The following is a 23,252-nucleotide window of genomic DNA, read 5'->3' on the forward strand; positions in this document are numbered from 1 at the left end:
CCCAAAATAAAGAGCCTGTGAACATGCACTGCTACAGAAGAACAAAAATTCTGAGGTCAACACTTTATCCTTAAACAGTTTGCTCTAAAAAAATTCTCTAAAACATCCTTAGAAAGCCCTTTGTCCCAGATATATAGCCATGTGGCTGTCAGGTGTTCTCTATGCCTCCATCCTGCCCCTCTTTACACACAGCAGACACACTGTACTCAACCCCATTTCAGAACAGGAATAATTTATTTCTCTGAATATGACTTTAATAATATTCCAGAAGTATTCAGTAGTCAAAGTTTTCTCCAAATCAAGAAAAAAGAATCCAACATAATCAGCAAATATTTTGTGTGTGTATCCATGTATATACACACATGTAATTAAAAAAATCTCTTTCTGTAATTTAGTTCTGACTTCTAAGTGACAGAAGCAGTGAAAGACTCGATGTTGAAGCACCCTGTGATAAGGCTTTTTCAGGGTGATCAGTTTCTTGTGAATTATTCATTAGGCTTGCTCCAATTCCACAAGGACTCCACCACAGTCACTAGGATGGAGAAAGATCACTGGTTTTCCATGTGCTCCTATTTTGGCCTCTTCACTTAAAATACGAATCTTCTTTTCTTTCAAATCCATCACAGCCACATTTATATTATCCACCTTGAGAAAAGGAAATAAACAAGAACACATCTGAGATCATAAAAATACCAAACTATAGTATCGTAAGACATAGAAGAAACTTTGCAAACGTGTGTCTAACTCCTCTGCCTTTGGGCAGAACCATTCTTTAACCATCACAAAAATGAGAGTTTGCTAAATTTTCCTAGGTGAGCAACCATAGTGCTTAAGCATTTTCTCCATTAGTAAACATTTCTCCTTAGGACCTAAATGATGTCTGCTTCACTTCATGGCATGTTCTTGTTGCAGCACTATTGATGATTCTTCACAAGTTATTTTTCCTAAGAGTCTTGGCTTCCTCATTTACAAGAGAGAGATGAGGTCCACCATATATATAGCTAAGAGTTCAAAATGAGATAACAGATGAGAAGCTCTGAGCACAGTTTGTAGAAGGTACTCAACAGATATGAGTGCCTCCCTGATCTCCAAACCGCCCATCTGCCAAACTGTCTGATTATTACTTTTATTTTGGCCATGCAGTATGACATGTGGGATTTTAGTCCCATGACCAGGGATCAAACCTGTGCCCCTTGCACTGGAAGTGTGGATTCTTAACCACTGGACTACCAAGGAAATAACCGGTTATTACTTTTGAGATCAGAACTTCATATACATGAAAATCACTATTAAACTGTCACCAAAATATCTTTCACCATTCTTGAAAAATCCAGACATGTATAATTTTGCAAATCTCTTCTAAGCCATTTCTATTTTCTTCATATTTATTGGTAGTCTAGAAAGGATCAAATGTGTTTCTAAATACTTGATGGAAGAGTGGTTTTTCTCATTTCTGAGGGCTTCTCAGGTGGTGTTAGCATAAAGAACCCACCTGCCAATGCAGGAGACATAAGAGACACAGGTTTGATCCTTGCGTCCAGGAAGATCCCCTGGAGAAGGACATGACAACCTACTCCAGCATTCTTGCCTGGAGAATGTCATGGACAGAGGGTCCTGGAGGACTACAGTCCATAGGGTCACAAAGAGTCAGATGCAATTGAGCGACTTAACACGTACCTGTCTTAGAAAGTCATCCTCCTAGACTGGGAACCCAGTAAGTAGATAGAAAAGGATAGTAAGAATCCCTACATTCTGAGGCAGTTCTACATCACCCTGGAGTTTAATGATCTAACAGCTTCACAAACAATTAAAAAAAATACAAAGCCCCAGAGAGGATAACATCCATGTAAACAAATATAGACTTAACAAATTTCACATTTATACAGACTTATTTTCAAAGAGCCAAGGATTACATACTGCCTTTTAAAACTGGTTGAACAATGGATGAGGATACCAAATGTTACTAAAAATAAACTATAATTTCTTCAAACAGAGTACATTCTTTCTGAACACAAGCACTCGGTGGAGGATATGCAGTAGGTTCTCTAATATGTTTGCAATGTGAACTGAATAAATACTTGTGTTCACGCTGGAATCCAAACCCCCTCTTTCCTGGACTGAGAATGAAGCCTAACTATTAATTATGTCATTTTTAAAATCAAGAGACCTATCCTACCAAAATAATGTAAATCAAAGCATAATTAATACTGCTGATATTCCAAAAGCAAGTTTTCAGAACATGAACATTTATGGATAAAGCCTCTCTAAAGAGACTGTTCTTGTCTAACATTTTTTTTCCCCAGAAATTGTTAGCAGATGCAACTGAGAAGATGTGAGAAATCACAGTCGGTAATTGAATATGTATTGCCTTTGTAATACAGGTCAAGTTATTAAAATTTTAAAGGTAGAAAATAATTATAATACTTAGCATGTATATGGAAATTCTTACTTTATAAAGTCTTGTCACTTGCTTCTTCTAATTGCCTTGTGACAAGGAAAACAGTGTATTCCTACTGCACAGAAGGTGCACATGATCAGTAAATACCATAGCAAGAACGCAAACCTGTTTTGGCCAACTTCAGTGGATGCTGCTGCTGCTGCTAAGTCGCTTCAGTCGTGTCCGACTCTGTGCGACCCCATAGACAGCAGCCCAGCAGGCTCCCCCGTCCCTGGGATTCTCCAGGCAAGAACACTAGAGTGGGCTGCCATTTCCTTCTCCAATGCATGAAAGTGAAAAGTGGAAGTGAAGTCGCTCAGTCGTGTCTGACTCTTCGCGACCTCGTGGACTGCAGCCCACCAGGCTCCTCCATCCATGGGATTTTCCAGGCAAGAGTACTGGAGTGGGGTGCCATCGCCTTCTCCAACTTCAGTGGATAGTGACAGTTAAATCCAAACTTCAGTGAGACATATTTTCATTATGATTTGCAGTCTTCTAGAGGGAAAGAGACTATATCTATCGATCCATCTTTGAAGAGGACCAATATTACTATGATTTTTTCCAGTAGTCATGTACAGACATGAGAGTTGGACCATAAAGAAGGCTGAATGCTGAAGAATTGATGCATTCGAACCTGGATGCTAGAAAAGACTCTTGAGAGTCCCATGGACTGCAAGGAGATCAAACCAAATTGAAGAAATTTAAAAAACATAAAAGACATTTTAAAAGAGAAATTTACAACACCAAGGATTAAAGTAACTAAATACCTCAATGCAGACATGGTGCATCCCTCCAGCCTTGTTTTTCTTTAGGAATCCTGCAATTGGACTGTCACTTCCCAGTGGGTGCAGCAGCTCCATCTTGGTGTTTCCCAGGTTGACAAAAACGACGGACACTCCATGCTCTGGAAGAGGGACCGGCTCACCCACCTCAGCCCCCAGAACATTTTTGTAAAATGCTCTGGCCTTTTCCAAGTCTGGCACTGCAACTGCAACATGGTTGAGTCGACCCAGGTTCCATACAGGGCCAGCCCCTGGATGTGAGGACAGTGACGCGGAAGTTCTTACTGTTGAAACTGGAGTCCGAAGTCTGGGGAAAAGCCCTGAAAAATTGAACTGCCATTGACATCCCTCTTTTGAGAATTGATGTTTTTCTAAAATTAATTTTTAAAAATACATGTAAAAATTATTTACTCATTCTTTTTAATTAGGGAAATTAAATCAGAGGAGATAAATGAAAAACGTACATCAGAATTATTCATCTTGCTCTGAAATAACTGTCTGGAATTAAAAGGCTAATTCTGAACTTTTTATTCACTGTTGCTTTGTTTTTGGCTGCACCATGCGGCTTTTGGGATCTTAGTTCCCTAACTGGGGACTGAACTCACAGTCTTGGCAGTGAAAGCACAGAGTCCTAACCACTGGGACACCAGGGAATTCCCTTCTGTGCTTTTTAGATTCAGGACAAAGGGTGACATTTTTCATAATAATTTATATTTACCAATAACACTTAAAGGAAAGCTGCATATCACATTCATTTGTTACTCTCTGTATTTCATAAAGCATAAGTTTGAATGTAACAGTGAAATGACATGCATTTAACGATGAGAGCAAGGAATTTTCTTCTCTACCTACAACCAATTTTTTTGTCTTATATTCTGTAGTAAGTTAATGAAAGTCATAACTATAAGTACCTTTTAATGTGTACTTTATTTGGATGATTATCAACTAAAGAAAATATCTCATTAGGGGAAAAAACAGGCAAAGATCAAGAGGGTACTTAAATCTATGAGAACTTTCTCTGAGTGAGTTTAATTGTTCTTTTTATAATTTTGAAAGACTAGAAGCAGAAATGCCTCTAAATGTGAAGAAAATTTGCATCTGGAAATAGAAGCAGCCTGCAATGTGTTCTTCCCCAAACACTGGACTTTAAGAGCTGGACTCCCCACAAGAATGAAAATCACATGTAAGTATGAGGTCTAAATATAATCTTGCAAAACTATACCACTTAATAAACAAGTATGAAATAGCAAATTGAAGAACATGCATTTTATTTTTATTTATTAGGCTGCACCAGGTCTTAGTTATAGCATGCGGGACCTTTCATAGTTGCAGCATGTGAGATCTAGTTCCCAGACCAGGGTTCAAACCTGAGCTCTTTGCATTGGAAGCTTGGAGTCTTAGCCACTGGACCACCAGGGAAATCCCAAGAACACATAACTTAAACAAAGAGTTGTTAGTTTTTAATGAAAAACACTTTAAATAGTACCTAGTATCACAGAGCTTGGGCTAACCTAAAATTATTAATAATTTCCCTTTACTAAAATTTTTGATTAACAGGGAAATTAAAGTGGCACCATTTGATTTGATTGAGGACTGTATGGTCTTTCTTGTCGGGAAGGCAGTCTCCTCAGCCTCAAGGGGAGGGGCCTGGGCCTGGAATGCTTCACCAAGTGACACAGAGCCCACAGCCTGAGTCACTCTTATCACCTTGTGGGGCCTCTCCCTCACTCAGGATCAATGACTACTCCTTTGTTTCTGCTTAAAGTGTGACAGTCACACCTGTCCTCCGCAGGGAGGGGACAAGGTTCCTTGTACTGTGGCACTGTGGCAAAGGGGAGTGTGTACAGGCAAAGCGTTCTGCCCTAGCCACAGGGAGATAGACCTGCTGGCCATGGGGGACAGACATCCACTACTGACGTCATCTTGCTCTGTGTCTTCTCCACACACTGTCCCAACTGGTGCTCGTGTTCTCCTTGGAGACTCCAGTTCTTTGGACTCAGTGTATCACCATGAAATTCAATTGTGCTCCAAGCCAGTACACACATAAATATACCATTTAAAGCAAATTTCATAAAAAGAATACCTAATCCTTACTAGATGGGATGTGTTCTAATCTTTTCTCTTTTATTTTAGTTTAAAAAAAAATACTGGTCCTACCTGCTAAATATCTGCCTTGCTAGTGTCTTGTAAAAATTAGGTATTTGATGTAAATATACTACTAGCGCAAGACATATATAACTGGCAAACAATAAATTTGGCCATTCTTATTGTTAATGACACACAGTGACTGCTGGTTCAGTGGCAAGCAGGGTTCTGTGGAGACCAAGGAGCCATATGAAGGGCACAGTGAATTTTAAAAATGCTAACAACCAAGAAAATCATCGGTCAGAGTGCAGAAATGGCCCAGTCTCTACGCCTTCTCCACACTGCTGGGATCTTTCACCCGGACAGATCCCATGGTTTAACACCTCGCTGATTTGACCTTTCTCCCAATAAAGACCTACAGGTTATCTTAACATTAGAGTTATGCAACAATACTACCACACAATCTTGCCTAAGCAAATGGTGATCACAAATTCTGAAACAGGAGTGCACCGTGAGGTGGTCCAGATCTGCCTATTAGTTTTGATGGCCATAAATTAGAGAGAATAGTCATAGTTCAAGAGAGTACTTTAATAATCTTCCCACTTAGAGGGGGAGAAAAAAAAAAAAAAACTGGTCTGATTTTCTTCCAGGTCACCCTGAGTGGCAAAGCTGGGTCTCAAGTCCAGGTCTGTCTGACAACAAAGTTGATATTGTTCAACCATGATGTTTAATTTTCCCATTCTACTAACATTATGTACCATTTTTTTTAGCTGAGCTGTGTGGCATGTGGGATGCTAGTTCCCCAACTAGGAATCAAACTCATGACCCGTGCATTGGGAGCATGAAGACTTAACCACTGGACTACCAGGGAAGTCCTTCTTTACCATTCTTTGATTCTCAGTTTCTAATATTGTTAGGGTAAATCCTATGAATAATATCTATTTTCTAAGAAATAGCTTTCTAAGAGATGAGATGACTGTTTTGTAAGTATTTTTTCATGTATATATCACCTCTTTAAACTGATCCAGGGGAGAAGGCAATGGCAACCCACTCCGGTATTCTTGCCTGGAGAATCCCACGGACAGAGGAGCCTGGCGGGCCCCATGGGGTCGCAAAGAGTCAGACACAATTTAGCAACAAGCATGCACACACATCCTTTAGGCCCAACGTGTGCAGTTTGGCTCATCTCATTAAAGATGCTTGATGTCATCATTGGTTAATTTCCTTTTATTTTCCCATAGACTTTTTCATAGATGCTATTTTTCAAAATCTGTATGGCTTTTTTTTTTTTCCTGCTTGTTTTGTTCTGCTATGAATTGCTTTGCTTTAGTGAACTTGTGCTAGTATACTTAGCTCACAGACGTTCAAGCCATTGTGAATTTTCCTCATCTCCATAAATAGTTCATCTGTGCTTCTCCCTAATGACGTTTTATTTTTACCCCCATAAGCAACTAAGGTAGAAAAATAAAATGTTTACCATGGAAAAAAAAAAAAAAAAACTGATCCAGGGCTGAAACAGTTACAACTATTACGGTGCACTTTGTATAGGGCTCATCTCTTAGATTTGGTGACTTGCGATGATAGATGTGTAAGACATTTTCTGACTGTAAGAAAGACTATGTTGTTGTTGTTTAGACGCTAAGTAAGTCGTGTCCGACTCTTTGCAACCCCATAGACTGCAGCCCGCCAGGCTCCTCTGTCCACAGAATTCTCCAGGCAAGAATACTGGAGCGGGTTGCCCTTTTCTTCTCCAGGGGATCTTCCGAACCCAGGGATGGAATCTGCGTCTCCTGCTTGGCAGGCAGATTCTTCACCACTGAGCCACCTGGGAGCCAAAAACAGTGATCAATAAAGTACTTGTTCAGTTAGAGACGGGGCTTTAAAGGACTTCAACTGTAAGTTTCAAGACAGCATTTTCTACGAGAGAAACCTAACATTATTTAGGGTTCATGCCCTTGAACACTTTTTGAAGGTGCTCAGCTTAAGTATTTGTCACGTACGTTCAGGAGTAACTCTGAGATATCACCACTTGGTAACTCGTTCCCATCAGGGAATTTCAGATTAAGAGAAATAGCTACCCCTGATGAAGGATGAAGAAAAAAAAAAAGAGGAGAAAGTAGATGAACTGGGATGTCAGAGAACTTGAGAGGTTTTGTTTCTTTTTTAATGGTGGTATAGAGAACTCAAGAAACCTTCCACATTCGTCTGCTGCTTTCTTCCCTGGCTTTAAACAAGATCGCGAATATCTTAGGGTACGTGGGAAGAAGGCACACACCTTCCATATTCTTTACACAACTGACCTTCCAGAGTGGACCGGGAGTTCAGCCTGCGTTTTCAGTGCTTCTTCTGGTTCCTCCCCCGTCTCTCACTGTCCCTCTGCCATTTACCACATTTTCGTCTGGCTCGGCCTGGCTGTCCCTTAGCCGGACGACCCCGCCTCCGGGACCACACAGAGAATTGCTGACCGTCAAACGCAAAGTTTGAAAGGAAGTGAAAGTGAAGTCGCTCAGTCGTGTCCGACTCTTTGCGACCCCGTGCACTGTAGCCCACCAGGCTCCTCTGTCCATGGGATTCTCCAGGCAAGGATACTGTAGTGGGTTGCCATTTCCTTCTCCAGGGGATCTTCCCGACCCAGGGATTGAACCCAGGTCTCCCGCATTGCAGGCGGACACTTTAACCTCTGAGCCACCAGGGAAGCAAACACAGAAGGAAATCCCCAGGCTAACCCGACGCGTCCCTGGGAAGCTCTAAAGGCGCTGACAGCAGCCAAGGAACGTGCCTCGGGGGCAGACCGCAGCAGACCCAGGTGTGCTGACCACACGCGGCCTTTTCACGCCCCGGCCTCCCTTCCCGCGAGCCCCCCCTCCTCGGACAGCCCCGATCCCGGAGTATTCACCTGCGGCGCTCGCGGCCGCCACCTTCAGCACTCGTGCCATCTTGGGAAGCATCTGCTAATTCCAGACTTGCAGTTCCGTGGGAGGGGCGACTGTGCGGTAGGGGGCTGGACACTCGTGTTAGGGGCGGTGCGAGAGGCCGAAAGGGCGGAGCAAACGAGGCTAGGGGCGGGGTGAGAGCCCGGAAGGGCGGGACAACCTGGCTAGGGGCGGGGCGGGAGACTGAAAGGGCGGAGTAGACGAGACTAAGAGCCGAACAAAAGCTCCGAGGGGCGGGGCAAAAGAAGCTCGGGTCTGGCGAGTGTGCGGCGTTTGTGTGTGTGTGTGTGTGTGTGTGTGTGTGTGTGCAGGGGAGCAGGCCCTCTGTTTTACAGCACAGCGTACTGAAGTCACCGAGTGTTTCTAAAGCAGAAACTTAAAAGGAGGACGCGACACCTCCTGTGGGCCCCTCAGGAATACGAAACAAAAAGTTTGGAGAAATTTCATCGAGCTGACCAAAGGCGACTTTCGGTTTCCAGCCCCGCCTCCCTACGCAATCCGGTTAAAGTTCTCGGGCCGTCATTGGCTGAGGCTGGAGGTGGGTCCGGAACCTGTGTGCCGCGGAACCTTCGTTTCCTGGCTTCAGCCGCGCGGAGGCGAATCTTTGCGGCCTGGTTTCCGGGCGGTGGCTCACTTCCTTTGCATGCGGCGCTGTGTACCGAGCGGCAGTTAGCCATGGCCCGGCCAGCCTGGCGTCGGCGGACCCTGGAGCGGTGCCTGAGGGAGGTCGGTAAAGCCACCGACAGCCCAGAGTGCTTCCTCACGTAAGTGCCCAGATTCCGGGCTCTGGTGCGGCGCAGGACTCGCGTGGGCGCGGGCTGCGGGCTCCCGGCAAGCTCCAGATTAGGAGAAGGGGAGAGCTCTTTTCCTTACGATTCAGGTAGTTTGCGCTCCCCTGGCCTGTCACACTTCTTTAGATAGTTAAGAGCTATGTTCTGTGGGTCTCCCACAGAACCACAATTCTGTGCTGCTGAACTCAAACTAACCTGGGTTATTACAGTCTCGAGGTCTTCATGCTCTCACCCTTCACACAGACACACCGGGTGGCGTGCTCTTTCTTCCATCTGTTCCCAGAGCACCCAGTGCTTACTTACTCAACATCAGACTTTATTGAAAGTACTAACTTGCTTATCTATCCAACCCCCGACTGAGCCTGTTGAAAATTAGAATTGTCTTTAATCTCTCTTCCCAGCACGAGCTCTTGGTGTTTTTGTTCGAAGACTATATAGAGATCTTGTATTTCAAGCCCGACCTTTCCCTTGAACTCCAGGCTCACAGCCAACTAAAGCCGTACATTGAGCATCTTAGATTCAGTCTGTCCAAAATGAACTGTTGCTCTGTTTGCTTCCTATCCTCTGCCTTCCCTGAGATCCTTTCCCCATCCTCTCCACCTGCCTTCCCTATCACATTGTATCTTTACAGGTTTTCAGACGCAAACCAAGCCGCTTCCTCAGTGTCTTCCTTTTTCTCAATTCTACATCCAGTTCATTAGCAAATCCTGTCAGTTACATCTCCAAACAGTATTCCGAATTTGACTATTTCTCACCATTTCTGCAGCTCTGATCCTAGCACAGTTGTGCATCCTTTGTCTGCGTCAGCCTCCTGATCACCTTCATTTCATTCCTTCTTCTTGGCAGGCCATCTTTCCAAGCATAAGTCAGGTCATTTTGCTTCTCTGCTTTAAAATCTTTACTTTTTTTTTAAGATTTTAAAATATTTGTACTGTTTCATTTATTTACTTTTAATATTTACTTGTTTATTTGGCTGCACCAGGTCTTAGTTGCAGCACTCGGGATCTTTAGTTGCTACATGTGAATTCTTAGTTGCAGCATGTGGGATCAGTTCCCTGACCAGGGATCAAACCCAGGCCCTGTATATTGGAAATGTGGAGTCTTAGCAAATGGACCACCAGGGAAGTACCCAAAACCTTCACTTATGAAAATGACAGCCTCTTATCTCTGAGGCCTGCATGATCTGGCTCCCACCCAGCTCTCTAACCTTCCCTTCTGCCTCCTTCACCACACTCAAGCCAAGCTGGCCTTTCTGCTCCTCAGATTCACCAGCTTCATTTCTGTCTTAGGAAATTTGTTCTTGCTGTTTCTTCTACCTGAAATATGTGTCTCCAGATTTTTTGTCAGACTGTCATCTTACAGATAGGTATCAGCTCAGATGTCACAGCTATTCTGTGACCACTCTTGCCACAGCAGGTGGACTGACTGAATGGAGTGGCCTGTGATATAGCAGAGTTGAGAATTTAAGGCTAAGATACACTCCATGCATGCTCAGTCATATCTGACTCTTTTATGACTCTATGGACTGTAACCCGCCAGTTACATAGGAGTCCATGGGACTCCAGGCAAGAGTACTGGAGTGGGTTGCCATTTCCTCATCCAGAAGATTCACTCTTTATCTCTAGGCAAAGAGGTCTGTAATGGGTTCCCTGCCTGAAATCTAACAGATTCAGAGATACTGGGTTGTCACCTTTTATATACTAATGCAATTCTTGGGCAAGACAGTACGCTCTTGGGGGCCAGAATCTATATTTAAAATGAAGATTTCATCCTGCCATGTGCCGCAGCCTGGAAGGACCTAGAGAATATTATGCCTGTTGCAGTCAGTCATAAAAAGACAAATGCTGTATGTTATCATTTACATGTGGAATTTTTAAAGAAATATAGATGACTGTATATAGCAGAACAGAAACAGACTCACAAAAATACAAGAACCAAAAAGTGGTTGCTGGGGGTGGGGGGGCGGGGCGGAAGATGAAATAGGAGTGTGGGATTAAGAGATACCAACTACCATGTGTAAACTAGATGAGCAACAAGGATATATTGTATGGCAATGGAACGATCTTGGCCATTAGCTTCTAATAACTTAATGGAGTATAATTAATAAAAATACTGAATCACTGAAACTAATATAATATTGTAAAGCAGTACTTCAACTTTTTAAAAATTTGATTTTGCACAAGAGTTGGCCTTTTTTTTTCGTTTCATTTCTGAGTGCTGTGAACTTGTTAACTATAATTATAAATCTCATTTAACGCCTTCTCCCTGCCTCTTAACAGCATTCAAGATGAACTGGCATCAAAGTTTACTTCTTTAACAAAAGTACTTTATGACTTTAATAAAGTACTAGAGAATGACAGGAAACATGGGAGTCCTTTAAAAAAATTGATGATAAATAATTTCGATGATGAGCAGATTTGGCAACAGTTGGAACTGCAAAATGAACCAATTTTACAGCACTTCCAGAGTGCAGTTAGTGAAACCATTGAAGATGAAGACATCAGTCTTCTCCCAGAGAATGAAGAGCAGGAGTGTGAAGAGGATGTGATGGAGCTGGAGGCTGCTGACCAGGAGGACTTGGAACAAGATTTAGAGGAGGAGGAGGTGGAGGAAGCAGAGGAGGTGGAAGTGTCAGACCTGAGTGCTGATGATCCTGAAGCAGATGAGAGAGCCAAAAACTCAAGCAAATTGGATCTGAGGAAAAGCCCAGATTTCAGCGATGAGGACTCTGATCTTGATTTTGATATCAGCAAACTAGAACGTCAGAGCAAGGTGCAAAGCAGAGTGCCTAGGAAACCAACAGAAAAGTCCATAGTAGATGATAAATTCTTCAAGCTCTCTGAGATGGAGACCTTTTTAGAAAACATGGAAAAAGAAGAGGAACAAAGAGATGACCAAGAGGAAGATGATATTGATTTTTTTGAAGATGTGGATTCTGATGAAGATGAAGGAGGACTGTTTGGAGGCCAGGATCTTAAGGTAAAATTTGCGGAGAGGACACAGTGTTCTTTCTGCCTCATCACATGAGATGGGTTTCTGTTTCTCCAGAAGAGGGTTGCTGCTAAGTCACTTCAGTCATGTCTGACTCTGTGCAACCCCATAGACAGCAGCCCAGCAGGCTCCCCTGTCCCTGGGATTCTCCAGGCAAGAACACTGGAGTGGGTTGCCATTTCCTTCTCCAATGCATGAAAGTGAAAAGTGAAAGTGAAGTCCCTCAGTTGTGTCCGACCCCATGGACTGCAGCCCACCAGGCTCCTCCATCCATGGGATTTTCCAGGCAAGAGTACTGGAGTGGGGTGCCATTGCCTTCTCCAGAAGAGGGTTAAATACTTCAAAATTCACCAGGGGATCAGTGAAATATTTAGATCAGTTTTTTAAAAAAAAAGAAAGGGACTGGAGAAATTAAACCAAAGCCATCATTTCCTTATCATAAAACACTCCTTTGTAGCTTCAGAACCACAGTCACACATGTTACGAAGATTCAGAATTTTCCCTCAAACATGGATGTTCACCAAGCACTAAGAATAAGAATGAAAGAAGGTATTTGTATACTTTATATAGTCAGGGATGTTTTGGAAATACTTGTAGTTAGAAGATTTGGAGAGAAGAATGTGGTGCTCTGTCCTACCAGTTATAAATGAATCTGTGCTTCTGTTCAGTTTGCTGTGGTCCAATAGTTTTAGGGTTTTGTAGTAGTGTTATTAGTTGCCGACTTCCCCTACACAGTATGCATACACATTTATGTGTGATTTAATGTATTTTTCTATCCTTGATTTAAGGTTTTAAAAGTATTTTTGTTTTAGTCAGGTAAAAGTTCCAGAAACCTGAAATACAAAGATTTCTTTGATCCAGTTGAAAGTGATGAAGACGTAGCAAGTGTCCAGGATGATGGGAATGAACTGGCTTCAAATGAAGAGGAAGAGATTGCTGAAGGAGAAGAAAGCATTTCTGAGACGTGAGTATTTTGAGTCCTTTACACTGTAAGCTGGAGCTGCCGATTCATCTGTGTACTACTAGTCATCAGATGTGATTGTCCTAAGAAGTGGGATTCTCTAAAGTCAGACAGTCTCAGAATAGCCAGAGGAAGTCACCAAATTTGAAGGGACGTCAGAAACGACCTAGTGTAAATCAGTGTGACTGGCAGTAGCAGGCAGACCTTCCTTACCAGGAGCTCTGATATGTTTTTTGTGCCAATAAAAATACCCTGTTGTTACTTAGGTGAGATAAGTCTGTATCATAGATTGATGAATAATTTGTTTTCTATATATTGGACACTTTGTTCTATTTTACCTAAATACTGGAAGTTCTGAATATTTAATTGCATTGTCTACAAAAAAGTTTATCTGCTAAGCTTGTTTCTTTTTGATTTTCTAATGAAAACTGGTATGTTTCCTTTCATAAATGTTTTGGTCTCATAGGGATGAAGATGATGACCTTGAAGAAAGTGGAGACAGTAAACAACATAAAGAAACCTTGAAAAGAGTGACCTTTGCTCTGCCCAATGATGAGGACACTGAAGATACAAATATCTTAAATGTACAGAAAGACTCTGATGAAGTCAAATCCTCTTTTGAAAAAAGACAAGAAAAGGTAATAATTAGGAAATTTAAGGGATTTTTAAATTATGTTTAACAGTGACTGTCAAACTCAGACTACTAACGCATGTGCCCTGGTTTTGTGTGTGTGTGTGTATGGCAGGAGGCCTTTTTTTTTTTTTTTTTTGATGGTACACCTAATTATCCTTTAAAAAAAAAAATCTTGTTGCTCTCTGTGGCAGTGCATAGAAATAACCGTGTGGGAAGCAGGCAATTTACAAAATTCAGTGCTGCATTTCCCAACCTGTGGCTTTCAGTATGGAGTCCATGTGTAAAACTTGTTTCTCTGTCCTTGCTGTCTTTATATCTGAGACAGGTTTTTTCCTAACTGGCTGTCCTATGAGCCTCTCCTGGTAATCGCTTCAACTGCTTATATCTGTGAGGTGCCGTTGGAGAAGGCAATGGCAACCCACTCCAGTACTCTTCCCTGGAAAATCCCATGGATGGAAGAGCCTGGTAGGCTGCAGTCCATTAGGTCGCACAGAGTCAGACACGACTGACGTGACTTATCAGCAGCAGCAGCAGTGAGGTGCCATGCAGCCGGAATTCTAATTAATACATTCAAACACATTTTCCAAAGTTGATAAAAATTATTTCCTTATGACATGCTGTCAGACAAACAAAATGTTGTTTGAAAATAATAGATATAGCCTGGCTCCAGACATTGGGCTTTATCTTAAAATGTCTTAAAATTATATCACACAACTTGAAATGAGAATAAGTAAATAACCAAAGATACCAAGGATATCAAGAGCATTATTTTAAAAAGAAAATCTGAGTTAAATGTATTATTATCGCATTGTTCCCTGAAGAGAAAGTCTTTAAGGAAAAAAAAGTGAAAGAAAATAAGAAACTTGTCCTTGGGTTAGTGACCTTCCCTCCCTACATTGCAAGTGGGTTTAGTTCACTGGGGAATTGTATCAGGCCTTCAGGAAGTGTATAATTTAGTACTGTTTGATCAGTTCCCACATATGAAGAGTAAAGCTTCCAAATTGTCTTCTTGTGAAGACACGAATGATTACACGAATACCCCAACCTGACAGGTAACATTGAAACATGCATAGTCTCACTTGTGAATAGTGATGTGGAAATGCAAAATAGTGCAGTGAAAGAGTAACGCTACCACAGCTGTGTAGGCCTCATCCTCTTGATTCAGGATTAGGAAATCAAGTTAGGTTAAGGAGAAAAATCACATAGTCACCTCCATATACATTTAGTAAAATTCAATATTCATTCCTAATTTTTTTTTTCATTTCTAGCGAAATATAAGCGTATCTAGCCAAAATCTGCCATCCTGCTTAATGGTAGAATTCTAGAAACATCCCTTTAAAATCAAGAATAAGACTTATTTCCATTACCACCATTACTATTTCCATTGTTACTTAAGATTCTTATAGAAGTGTTACTCAGCCAGGGCAACTATGAAAGAAAACACTAATAAGAGATGAGAAAACTGAAATGAAAGCTTTCATATTTGGAGAGAGAACTAGAAAAACCAAACAGGTGAACTGGAAAGCTATTAGGAAAAATAATTTGGTAAGGTTGCTGAAAATACTGTCATCTTATACACCATGAAGTCATTATAGATGCCACCTCTTTAGACATTAGAGATAATTTGGATTGTGGGTGTGGATCAAGGGGGTAGTATATATGTGCTCAGTCGTGTGTGACTCTTTTGCCATCCCATGGACTGCAGCCCGCCAGGCTCCTCTGTTCATGGCATTTCCCAGGCAAGAATGGTGGAGTGGGTTACCATTTCCTTCTCCAGGGGATCTTCTCAACTCAGGGACTGACAGGTGGATTCTTTACCACTGAGCCACCTGGGAAGCCTGGAGTCAAGCGTTAGGCTCCATCAGATACTGATGCCCTAATAAAAAATTACTTAGTCTTGGAATGCTTAATAATTAAGTTGATAGTGGTTTGTGAATAAATAAAATAGGTCAGTTTCACTAGAACAGAGCCCCGAAAAACACCCAAATGCTTCTGGGAGAAGTGAGTAAATAGTAAACATAACATTTCAAACGAGTGCGGGAAAGAGGTCATTTACAGCTCCTTATCCTACCTCCAGATAGGAGTAGAAGTCACAACTGCCATCCTTAAAAACATGCAAAGACAAAGCGGGATTTTATTCAGGAACAATGCATTTCTTGCTCTCCCCCTAGTAAAAGTATTAGTTGCTTTTACTCACCTGTATGTCTTAATTCTATTTCCAAACGTGTGGTAACTCTTTCTGTCTCTTGCTCAGATGAATGAAAAAATTGCATCTTTGGAAAAAGAGTTGTTGGAGAAGAAACCTTGGCAGCTTCAAGGAGAAGTGACAGCGCAGAAGCGGCCCGAGAACAGCCTCCTGGAAGAGACCCTGCACTTCGACCACGCCGTGCGCATGGGTGCGTGTGCCCACTGGGCTTCCACGGGTGTTCACGTACCCTTTTCGGTGGTTTTCATAGATTAGGAGTAATATTTCTTCCCCCCAAACTTTTTATTTTAAAAACTTGCAAACATACAGAAAAGTTGAAAACTAGTACGGTGGACAAATGTGTGCCATTCTCCTGGGTCTGCCGATTGTTAACCTTTGGCCGTGTTTGCTTTCTCCCCCTGTTCATGTGTGGCTGTGTGTGTGTGTGCTTTTTTCCCCCCGAGTCATTTGAAAGTAAGTACCCAGGATCATGACACTTTGGTCCCGAGTACTTTTACTATTTTCTGAGAACTAGAACATTCTCCTGTACAGCCACAACGCCACTGATCCATCCAAGAATTACTACTGTACTGGTAATGCCGAATGTGTCACCCATAATTAGAGTCCTGCTGCTGATCTGTTTACAGTGCCTGCTGTTACTGTCCAGTGATTAAATTGTCACTCCAGCCAAAATCTTTGACCATCTCATTGAATTCTTTCTTGTACCCATTATGTCAGAATGAATTTTCATTGTATTTAGTGCAAAAAGGAGTGCATCCCCAGGTGCACAGGTTAAAAGTGTTAGCACTTATCACTGTGTGTACTTTGTAGCTTTGTGGTTCTCAAATTGCAGGGAGCAATTGCAGAAAGGTTAGCTAACACACACATTAGTGTCCCTTTCCCCCATTTCTGATACGGGAGGTGTGGGGTGGCCCAAGAATTCACAAAACTATGGGTTCATTTCTATCTACCTAACAGTACACGTTCTGTATCCTTTAGCACCTGTGATCACAGAGGAAACCACTCTCCAACTAGAGGATATCATTAAGCAGAGGATAAAAGATCAGGTCAGTAAGAATGAAATTTAACTTAAAAGTTCACTGACATTTTTAGAAATAGAATATTTTGGGAGTAGGAATAGCACTCTCTTTTCCTAGAATATTTGTTCCTATCAAGTTTTTGTTTAAAAGCCCTAAGTCTACCTCAAAGGTATCCTTGACCTTTGTTGTATGAGATACTGTCCTTGCTAGCACCCCAGAAAGAAGGGTGTCCTTCCTGAGGAGAACAAAGTAGCCAGAGCCCCTGCCATCCCCCGCAACCTCCCATCCTTGCTAACCTTTCGTGTGGTGTGGGATGAAGCTCTGGAGGGTGACTGGGGTCGGGCTTGACATGCTCACACCCAGGACCCGTGGTCCAGGCACCGTGTCTAGTGTGACATATGAAGGGTCTAGGTTTCAAGTGTGTAAAACCTACCAAAGAGTTTTTGTTTAAAAACTGATCTTATTTTGTAAACTTAGAGTAAAATTTGGGCATGAGGCATGTATAGCAAGAGATGACTTTGTAAGATGTGTATGCTTAAAATAGGAAGGGTTTGAGGGATGGGTATGATACACAGAGGATCTTTTCCTTTGAAATGAAGCAAACTCTTGTCTTGACTGTTGGACAAACCACCATGGGGAGCTGTGGAATTCAAATTGGTAACCAGCATTTAAAACAAAAAAGGACACTTGAGTGATGCACTCTCTGCTTTGAGAAAACGCCTTTCTTTTGGCTGCAGTTTGCTTACTCTGTAATGATAATCGGTATTCCAGAGGAAGAGGCCTAAGGGACCCTAGAAAGAAGTTACAGATTTTGTCAGTCAATTTATGTTCCATGTGCCTTTCCTGTTTCAGGCTTGGGATGATGTCGTACGCAAAGAAAAGCCTAAAGAGGATGCATTTGAGTATAAAAAGCGTTTAACACTGGACCACGAAAAGAGTAAATTGAGCCTTGCTGAAATTTACGAACAGGAGTACATCAAACTCAACCAGGTGAGGAGGCCACTATGGCAAAGCCATTGCCATTCAGGGAGGAGATGTAGAGAACGAGTTCTGTGGGTTCTACCTACTGCTCGAGAGGTGTGAGAGACAGAAGTCCTGAGCTGGGGTCACATTGTGTAGTGTGAGGCAGCGTGGCTGTAAGAGCAGAAGGGCTGTAGTGCTCCCATGGAGGATCACTGGCTAGGGGTGGTTTGCAGTCACTCTTGGTCCCCTGGTACTCTCACAGCTAATTATTAACTTTCCAGCAATTATTACAGCTGAATAATACTCTGTTGTATGTGTGCCACAATTTATGGATCCAGTTTCAACAGTTGATGAGTATTTGGGCTGTTTCTGCCTTTCGTGAATAGTGTGTCCGTGGACATACATGTATATGTACTTAAATAAGTGTATGAGTACCTCCTTTAATTCTTTTGGGCATATACATAAACGTGGGGCTGCCAGGTCCTATGGTGATGCTCTGTTTAACTTTTGGAGGCACAGCCAGACATCTTCCTACTGTGATTGCACCATTTTACATTCCCACCAACAATGCCTAACTATTAAGGGCACAAAATTGTAAGTTCTAAATGTTAGCAGTTCGGTTGCAACAGTGACCTTACCTTGAGAAGTGTCTTTGGAGCTGAAGCCTGACGATGAGAAACTGGTGATGCCTTGAGTGTTCTGTCCTGTGTCGCTGCTTTAGTCTGATGATGTTGAACTGATTTCCTCAGCAAAAAACAGCAGAGGAAGAAAATCCAGAGCATGTAGAAATCCAGAAGATGATGGACTCCCTCTTCTTAAAGTTGGATGCGCTCTCAAACTTCCACTTCATCCCCAAGCCAGTAAGTGTGTGACATCTCAGGGAGTAGGTGACAGATGAGAGACTGGCTGTTTGTTTGGGTTCAGATGCACACCTGCAGGGTTTCCCATGAACCACAGGTTGGGCCTCCCATGGGGAAGGCTCGTGTCTGGTCCCAGGACGGATCTGGACCCCCCCAGCTGGTCCAGTCTGACTTCCATCTCCTTGGCGGTCCCTACCAGACCCTCGGTCTTAGCCACAGGCTCTCTTCCTCTCCCACCCTTCTCCCTGTCTGGTCTCTGGTTGTGTTTTCACTGTGTGATGGACTTGGGGGTGTGGGTGGTGTCTGTACCTGGCATTCATCAGTGCCTGCTACCTGTCGGGTTAGATCCTTCATGTCCACTAGCTCAGCCAACAGACCTCACATCTCACATTTTAAATAATCTCCGTGAAGTATGTTATACTTCTTTAGGTTCACGATTTAAGTGTTTTACATGAGGACCACTTCTGACTTCCTATCAAACATGTTGTCTCTTTTCTAGCCTGTTCCAGAAATTAAAGTGGTATCAAATCTGCCTGCTGTCACCATGGAGGAGGTTGCCCCCGTGAGTGTCAGTGACGCAGCCCTCCTGGCCCCAGAGGAGGTCAAGGTAAGAAGCCAGTGTTGAAGTGTCTGTTTATAAATTGGTCGTTTATAGTCAGATCTCCATTTAAATAGTTTTCTTTGAGCTTGTAGTGTTTATTCTGACATATCTCAGCAGTTCCCACCTATAATCAAATTAGTAATATTATAGAATATTCAAATACGAGTTTTCTATAATCATGTATTATTATGAGATGTAGGTTTGAGAAATATTGTAAATGCTGATTACAAATATCTAGCATCGGTATCTTGTTATAATTCAGGTTGAATATTAGAAGTTTGAGGTTGTTAGATGTTAGCTAAGATGTTAGACTTGAAACAAACTGCATGTATTTAGCAGTGCTTTGATATTAGCATTTCCCCCTTTTGTTGTATCCATGTGAGGCTTATCAGTCCTGGAACCATGGTCTAGAACAGAGTGTGTGGGTCTAGGAAGAGCTAGACATACCCACCACACACAGGACACCCCTGCCTTGTGTACTTGGGAGCCCTCGCCTGGCGCGGGGGTGATGGTTTCTGCCAGGTGGACTGATGTCTGGCAGGGCCTCATCTCCCCAGCAGCCTGGCAGCAGAGCCCTCCATTTTTGTGCTTACTTGCTTTGCTCCACCCACACCCACCCTTCAGAGCCTCTGCCTCCTACCCTAGGCTGGGCTGGAGTAGAGGAGAAAAGGGAGGAAGTGGACCTTCACCAGCTAGATTTCCTGCCCTCAACGGCTCAGAGCTGGGCAGCCGTAGGCAGGTGCCTGGAACCCAGGATGGGGTCTGCCTGCTTCTCCAAGAGGGGAAGGCTGACACCCATGCTCTTCAGGCCACCTTTGTGAAGGAGTATGCAGAGCACACATCGCGGGTCTTACAGTGCTTCCCGGGTCTTATAGTGCTTCCCAGGTCTTACATCGCTGAGTGGTCAGAGCCCCTCAGCCTGGGTCGGGTCAGGCTGCTTCTCACACGTGGGCCACAGTTCATGCAGTTGCTTCTCTTACAGTTTCCGAAGTCATTAGATTAGATTAATGAGTGTGGTGTTGGTGGTTTTTCAATAGGAGAAAAATAAAGCTGGAGATATAAAAACAGCTGCTGAGAAAACAGCTACAGACAAGAAACGAGAAAGGAGGAAAAAGAAATATCAAAAGCATTTGAAAATAAAGGAGAAAGAAAAGCGGAGAAGACTTCTTGAAAAGAATAACCCAGACCAGGCAGGGAGATACACCAAAGCAGTAGCCTCTGAGAAGCTGAAACAGCTGACCAAGACAGGAAAAGCCTCTCTGCTAAAGGTGAGGACGGGGAGGAGAGGTGTCAGGGGGCTTGAATACAGGGCCATTGGCACACTTTAGGTGACCTGGGCATCTAGTGACCAAGCTCACCCACAGAGGGAAAGGGATGGGAGGGGAGGGAAGAGGCCTCTGTGGGCACTGGCTGTGTTACAGCCCAAACCTTGGATTTCAAGTGCAGGGGCTCATGGTCACCTGACGTTGTGAGACCACTGTAGTCGTATAAAATGTGTATAATACTTCTGCTCTAATTGGCGCAGGCTCTCATAATTCTGTCTAGTTCTTTTCCACATTTACACTGTGATGCCCTGTTGTAGTCATTTGTTTTTGTTCATCTTTAAGCATAATACCTTACAGCATGACCTTATGTTATTTCTAATTGCAGGATGAAGGTAAAGACAAAGCCTTAAAATCATCTCAGGCATTCTTTTCTAAATTACAAGATCAAGTGAAAATGCAAATCAGCAATGCAAAGAAAACCGAGAAGAAAAAGAAGAAAAACCAGGATATATCGGTTCATAAATTAAAGCTGTAATATATTTTGCATATAATGTAAATACTATTTACATGTGTAAGCTTATATTCTGTCATGGTTCAGTTTTGTAATAAAATTTTTGAGAACTTTTCTTCACACAGACTACAGATGTTTGAGAATAGCAAGCCTTCCTCTGGGTGTGTGGGGGGACCTCTCTGTCCAGCACCGTGTCACAGCCAGCTACCCACAGCAGAGGTCCTCACGTGTCTTGAGGGGGCCTTGGTTTTCTCCCACTGCCCTGCCATCCTTCCACAGGACAGTGGGGTTTCCATGAATGTATCTTACATCCTTCTCCTTGGGAAGTGATCTCATGTTGCGTGAGCAGAGGCTTGTGAAGGCTGGGGAGTCCCATCCCCATTCAGGTGGGAGGAGGCCAGTGATGTGGCTAGGAGAGAAGTGAGTGTGTTTGGGAGGGCAGACCGGTGGCCACTGGAGCCTTCCATGACCACCATGCTGCTCCCTGTCTTGACCTCCTATCCAAGGAAGACTGTCTTTCATCTGTTAGGGCCTCACATTACCCTTTTGGAAGTAGAGAATGAGAACAAAGCTGACCCTGACGCAGCAATGAGCAGTGTAGGAGGGTTCCTTTTTCTCCATACCCTCTCCAGCATTTATTTAGTAACAACACTCTTAACCCTCAGTTCTGCCTCTCCTCTCTGCTCTTCATGACTAAACCTCTTGAAAGAGCCATCTAGAGTTTTTGCTGTAGAGGAAAAACTTTACCCTCGTAGGTTTAATCCCTGAGGGCTGTGAATTAAACTGTCAATAGAAGACAGATTAACAGGAGAAAGTATTCATGTATTGTAGTTTTACAAAAGAAGCAGCTGGGTAAATGGTTAGAGATTTATACACCTAACTTGTCAGGGAAAAGAAAAGCAGGTAGGTGTCTAGAAGAACAAATGGGAGATAAGTTTGTGATAATGTTTGCAAATTCAGCTGCCAGGGGTCTGATTAATGCTGATACAGAACACACAACACTAATGCAGAAGCCCAAACTGGGAAAGACATGTTTAAATTTTTCTCATCTTGCCAGAAAACAGGAATTTCATTTAATCTGTACTTGCCTTTTAAACTCTAATTTATGTATATTTTTGTTTTTTCCCTATCTTCCTTCATCAGAATGTATTTGCCACAAAGGCAGGATTTCCGCCCCCCCTCATTTCTGCATTCTTTGTTCACAGCACCAAGGACTTTACCAGGCATGAGGTTGGCACTCAATGCCATTCAATTTGTCAGTGAATTCCCTGTTCAAGTCCCTTTTCTCTTTGTACATTTATTCATGCGTTCATTCAGCACACATTTATGGAGTAATCACACAGTGCTGGCTGCTGCTGTAGGCAGTGGTAAGGGACCACAGACAGGCACCCCATCCTCAGAAAGTTTCCATTTGGGTCCCTTGGGGTATTGGAACCAGCTGATATCAGCACTCAGTTCAGTTCAGTTCAGTCACTCAGTTGACCGACTCTTTGCGACCCCATAAATCGCAGCACGCCAGACCTCCCTGTCTATTACCAACTGCCAGAGTCTACCCAAACCCATGTCCATTGAGTCAGTGATGCCATCCAACCATCTCATCCTCTGTTGTCCCCTTCTCCTGCCCTCAATCTTTCCCAGCATCAGGGTCTTTTCAAATGAGTCAGCTCTTCGCATCAGATGGCCAAAGTACTGAGTTTCGGCTTCAACATCAGTCCTTCCAATGAACACCCAGGACTGATCTCCTTTAGGATGGACTGGTTGGATCTCCTTGCAGTCCAAGGGACTCTCAAGAGTCTTCTCCAACACCACAGTTCAAAAGCAGTTCAAAAACAGTTCGGCGCTCAGCTTTCTTCACAGTCCAACTCTCACATCCATACACGACTTCTGGAAAAAGCATAGCCTTGACTAGACGGACCTTTGTTGGCAATGTCTCTACTTTTTAATATGCTGTCTAGGTTGGTCATAACTTTCCTTCCAAGGAGTAAGCGTCTTTTAATTTCATGGCTGCAATCACCGTCTGCAGTGATTTTGGAGCCCCCCAAAATAAAGTCAGCCACTGTTTCCCCATCTATTTGCCATGAATTGATGGGACCGGATGCCATGATCTTAGTTTTCTGAATGTTGAGCTTTAAGCCAACTTTTTCACTCTCACTTTCATCAAGAGGCTCTTTAGTTCTTCTTCACTTTCTGCCATAAGGATATCTGCACTCAAG

The 23,252-nt window shown here is 42.9% G+C and overlaps 2 protein-coding genes across 2 annotated transcripts; one reads left to right on the top strand and one right to left on the bottom strand.

The window, feature by feature from the left end:
* Nucleotides 1–215: 215 nt before the first annotated feature.
* Nucleotides 216–8,352, bottom strand: MCEE (methylmalonyl-CoA epimerase). Its single transcript, XM_019983807.2, has 3 exons — nucleotides 8,201–8,352; nucleotides 3,205–3,539; nucleotides 216–645 (listed from the first exon to the last, which is right to left on the bottom strand). The coding sequence occupies exons 1-3, from the start codon at nucleotides 8,250–8,252 to the stop codon at nucleotides 493–495; spliced, it is 540 nt and encodes a 179-aa protein (XP_019839366.1). The 5' UTR covers nucleotides 8,253–8,352; the 3' UTR covers nucleotides 216–492.
* Nucleotides 8,353–8,518: 166 nt separating this feature from the next.
* On the top strand, nucleotides 8,519–21,166 carry MPHOSPH10 (M-phase phosphoprotein 10). Its single transcript, XM_019983806.2, has 11 exons — nucleotides 8,519–9,001; nucleotides 11,308–12,007; nucleotides 12,832–12,983; nucleotides 13,447–13,618; nucleotides 15,869–16,010; nucleotides 16,799–16,866; nucleotides 17,692–17,829; nucleotides 18,552–18,662; nucleotides 19,162–19,269; nucleotides 20,301–20,531; nucleotides 20,914–21,166. Exons 1-11 carry the CDS (start codon nucleotides 8,913–8,915, stop codon nucleotides 21,061–21,063), a joined length of 2,061 nt encoding a protein of 686 aa, XP_019839365.2. The 5' UTR covers nucleotides 8,519–8,912; the 3' UTR covers nucleotides 21,064–21,166.
* The last annotated feature ends 2,086 nt before the right edge of the window (nucleotides 21,167–23,252 follow it).

The sequence above is a fragment of the Bos indicus genome, chromosome 21 (genome assembly GCF_029378745.1).
Source record: "Bos indicus isolate NIAB-ARS_2022 breed Sahiwal x Tharparkar chromosome 21, NIAB-ARS_B.indTharparkar_mat_pri_1.0, whole genome shotgun sequence".
Classification (NCBI taxonomy): domain Eukaryota; kingdom Metazoa; phylum Chordata; class Mammalia; order Artiodactyla; family Bovidae; genus Bos; species Bos indicus.

Coding starts and splice junctions, on each gene's coding strand:
- MCEE (XM_019983807.2), bottom strand. CDS start 8,252: ATGCTTCCCAAGATGGCACGAGTGCTGAAGGTGGCGGCCGCGAGCGCC. Junction 3,540..8,200: donor GGCGGCCGCGAGCGCCGCAG/GTGAATACTCCG, acceptor TCAATTTTTCAG/GGCTTTTCCCCAGACTTCGG. Junction 646..3,204: donor TGCACCATGTCTGCATTGAG/GTATTTAGTTAC, acceptor CCTTTTCTCAAG/GTGGATAATATAAATGTGGC.
- MPHOSPH10 (XM_019983806.2), top strand. CDS start 8,913: ATGGCCCGGCCAGCCTGGCGTCGGCGGACCCTGGAGCGGTGCCTGAGG. Junction 12,008..12,831: donor TTGGAGGCCAGGATCTTAAG/GTAAAATTTGCG, acceptor TTTTTGTTTTAG/TCAGGTAAAAGTTCCAGAAA. Junction 13,619..15,868: donor TTGAAAAAAGACAAGAAAAG/GTAATAATTAGG, acceptor TCTCTTGCTCAG/ATGAATGAAAAAATTGCATC.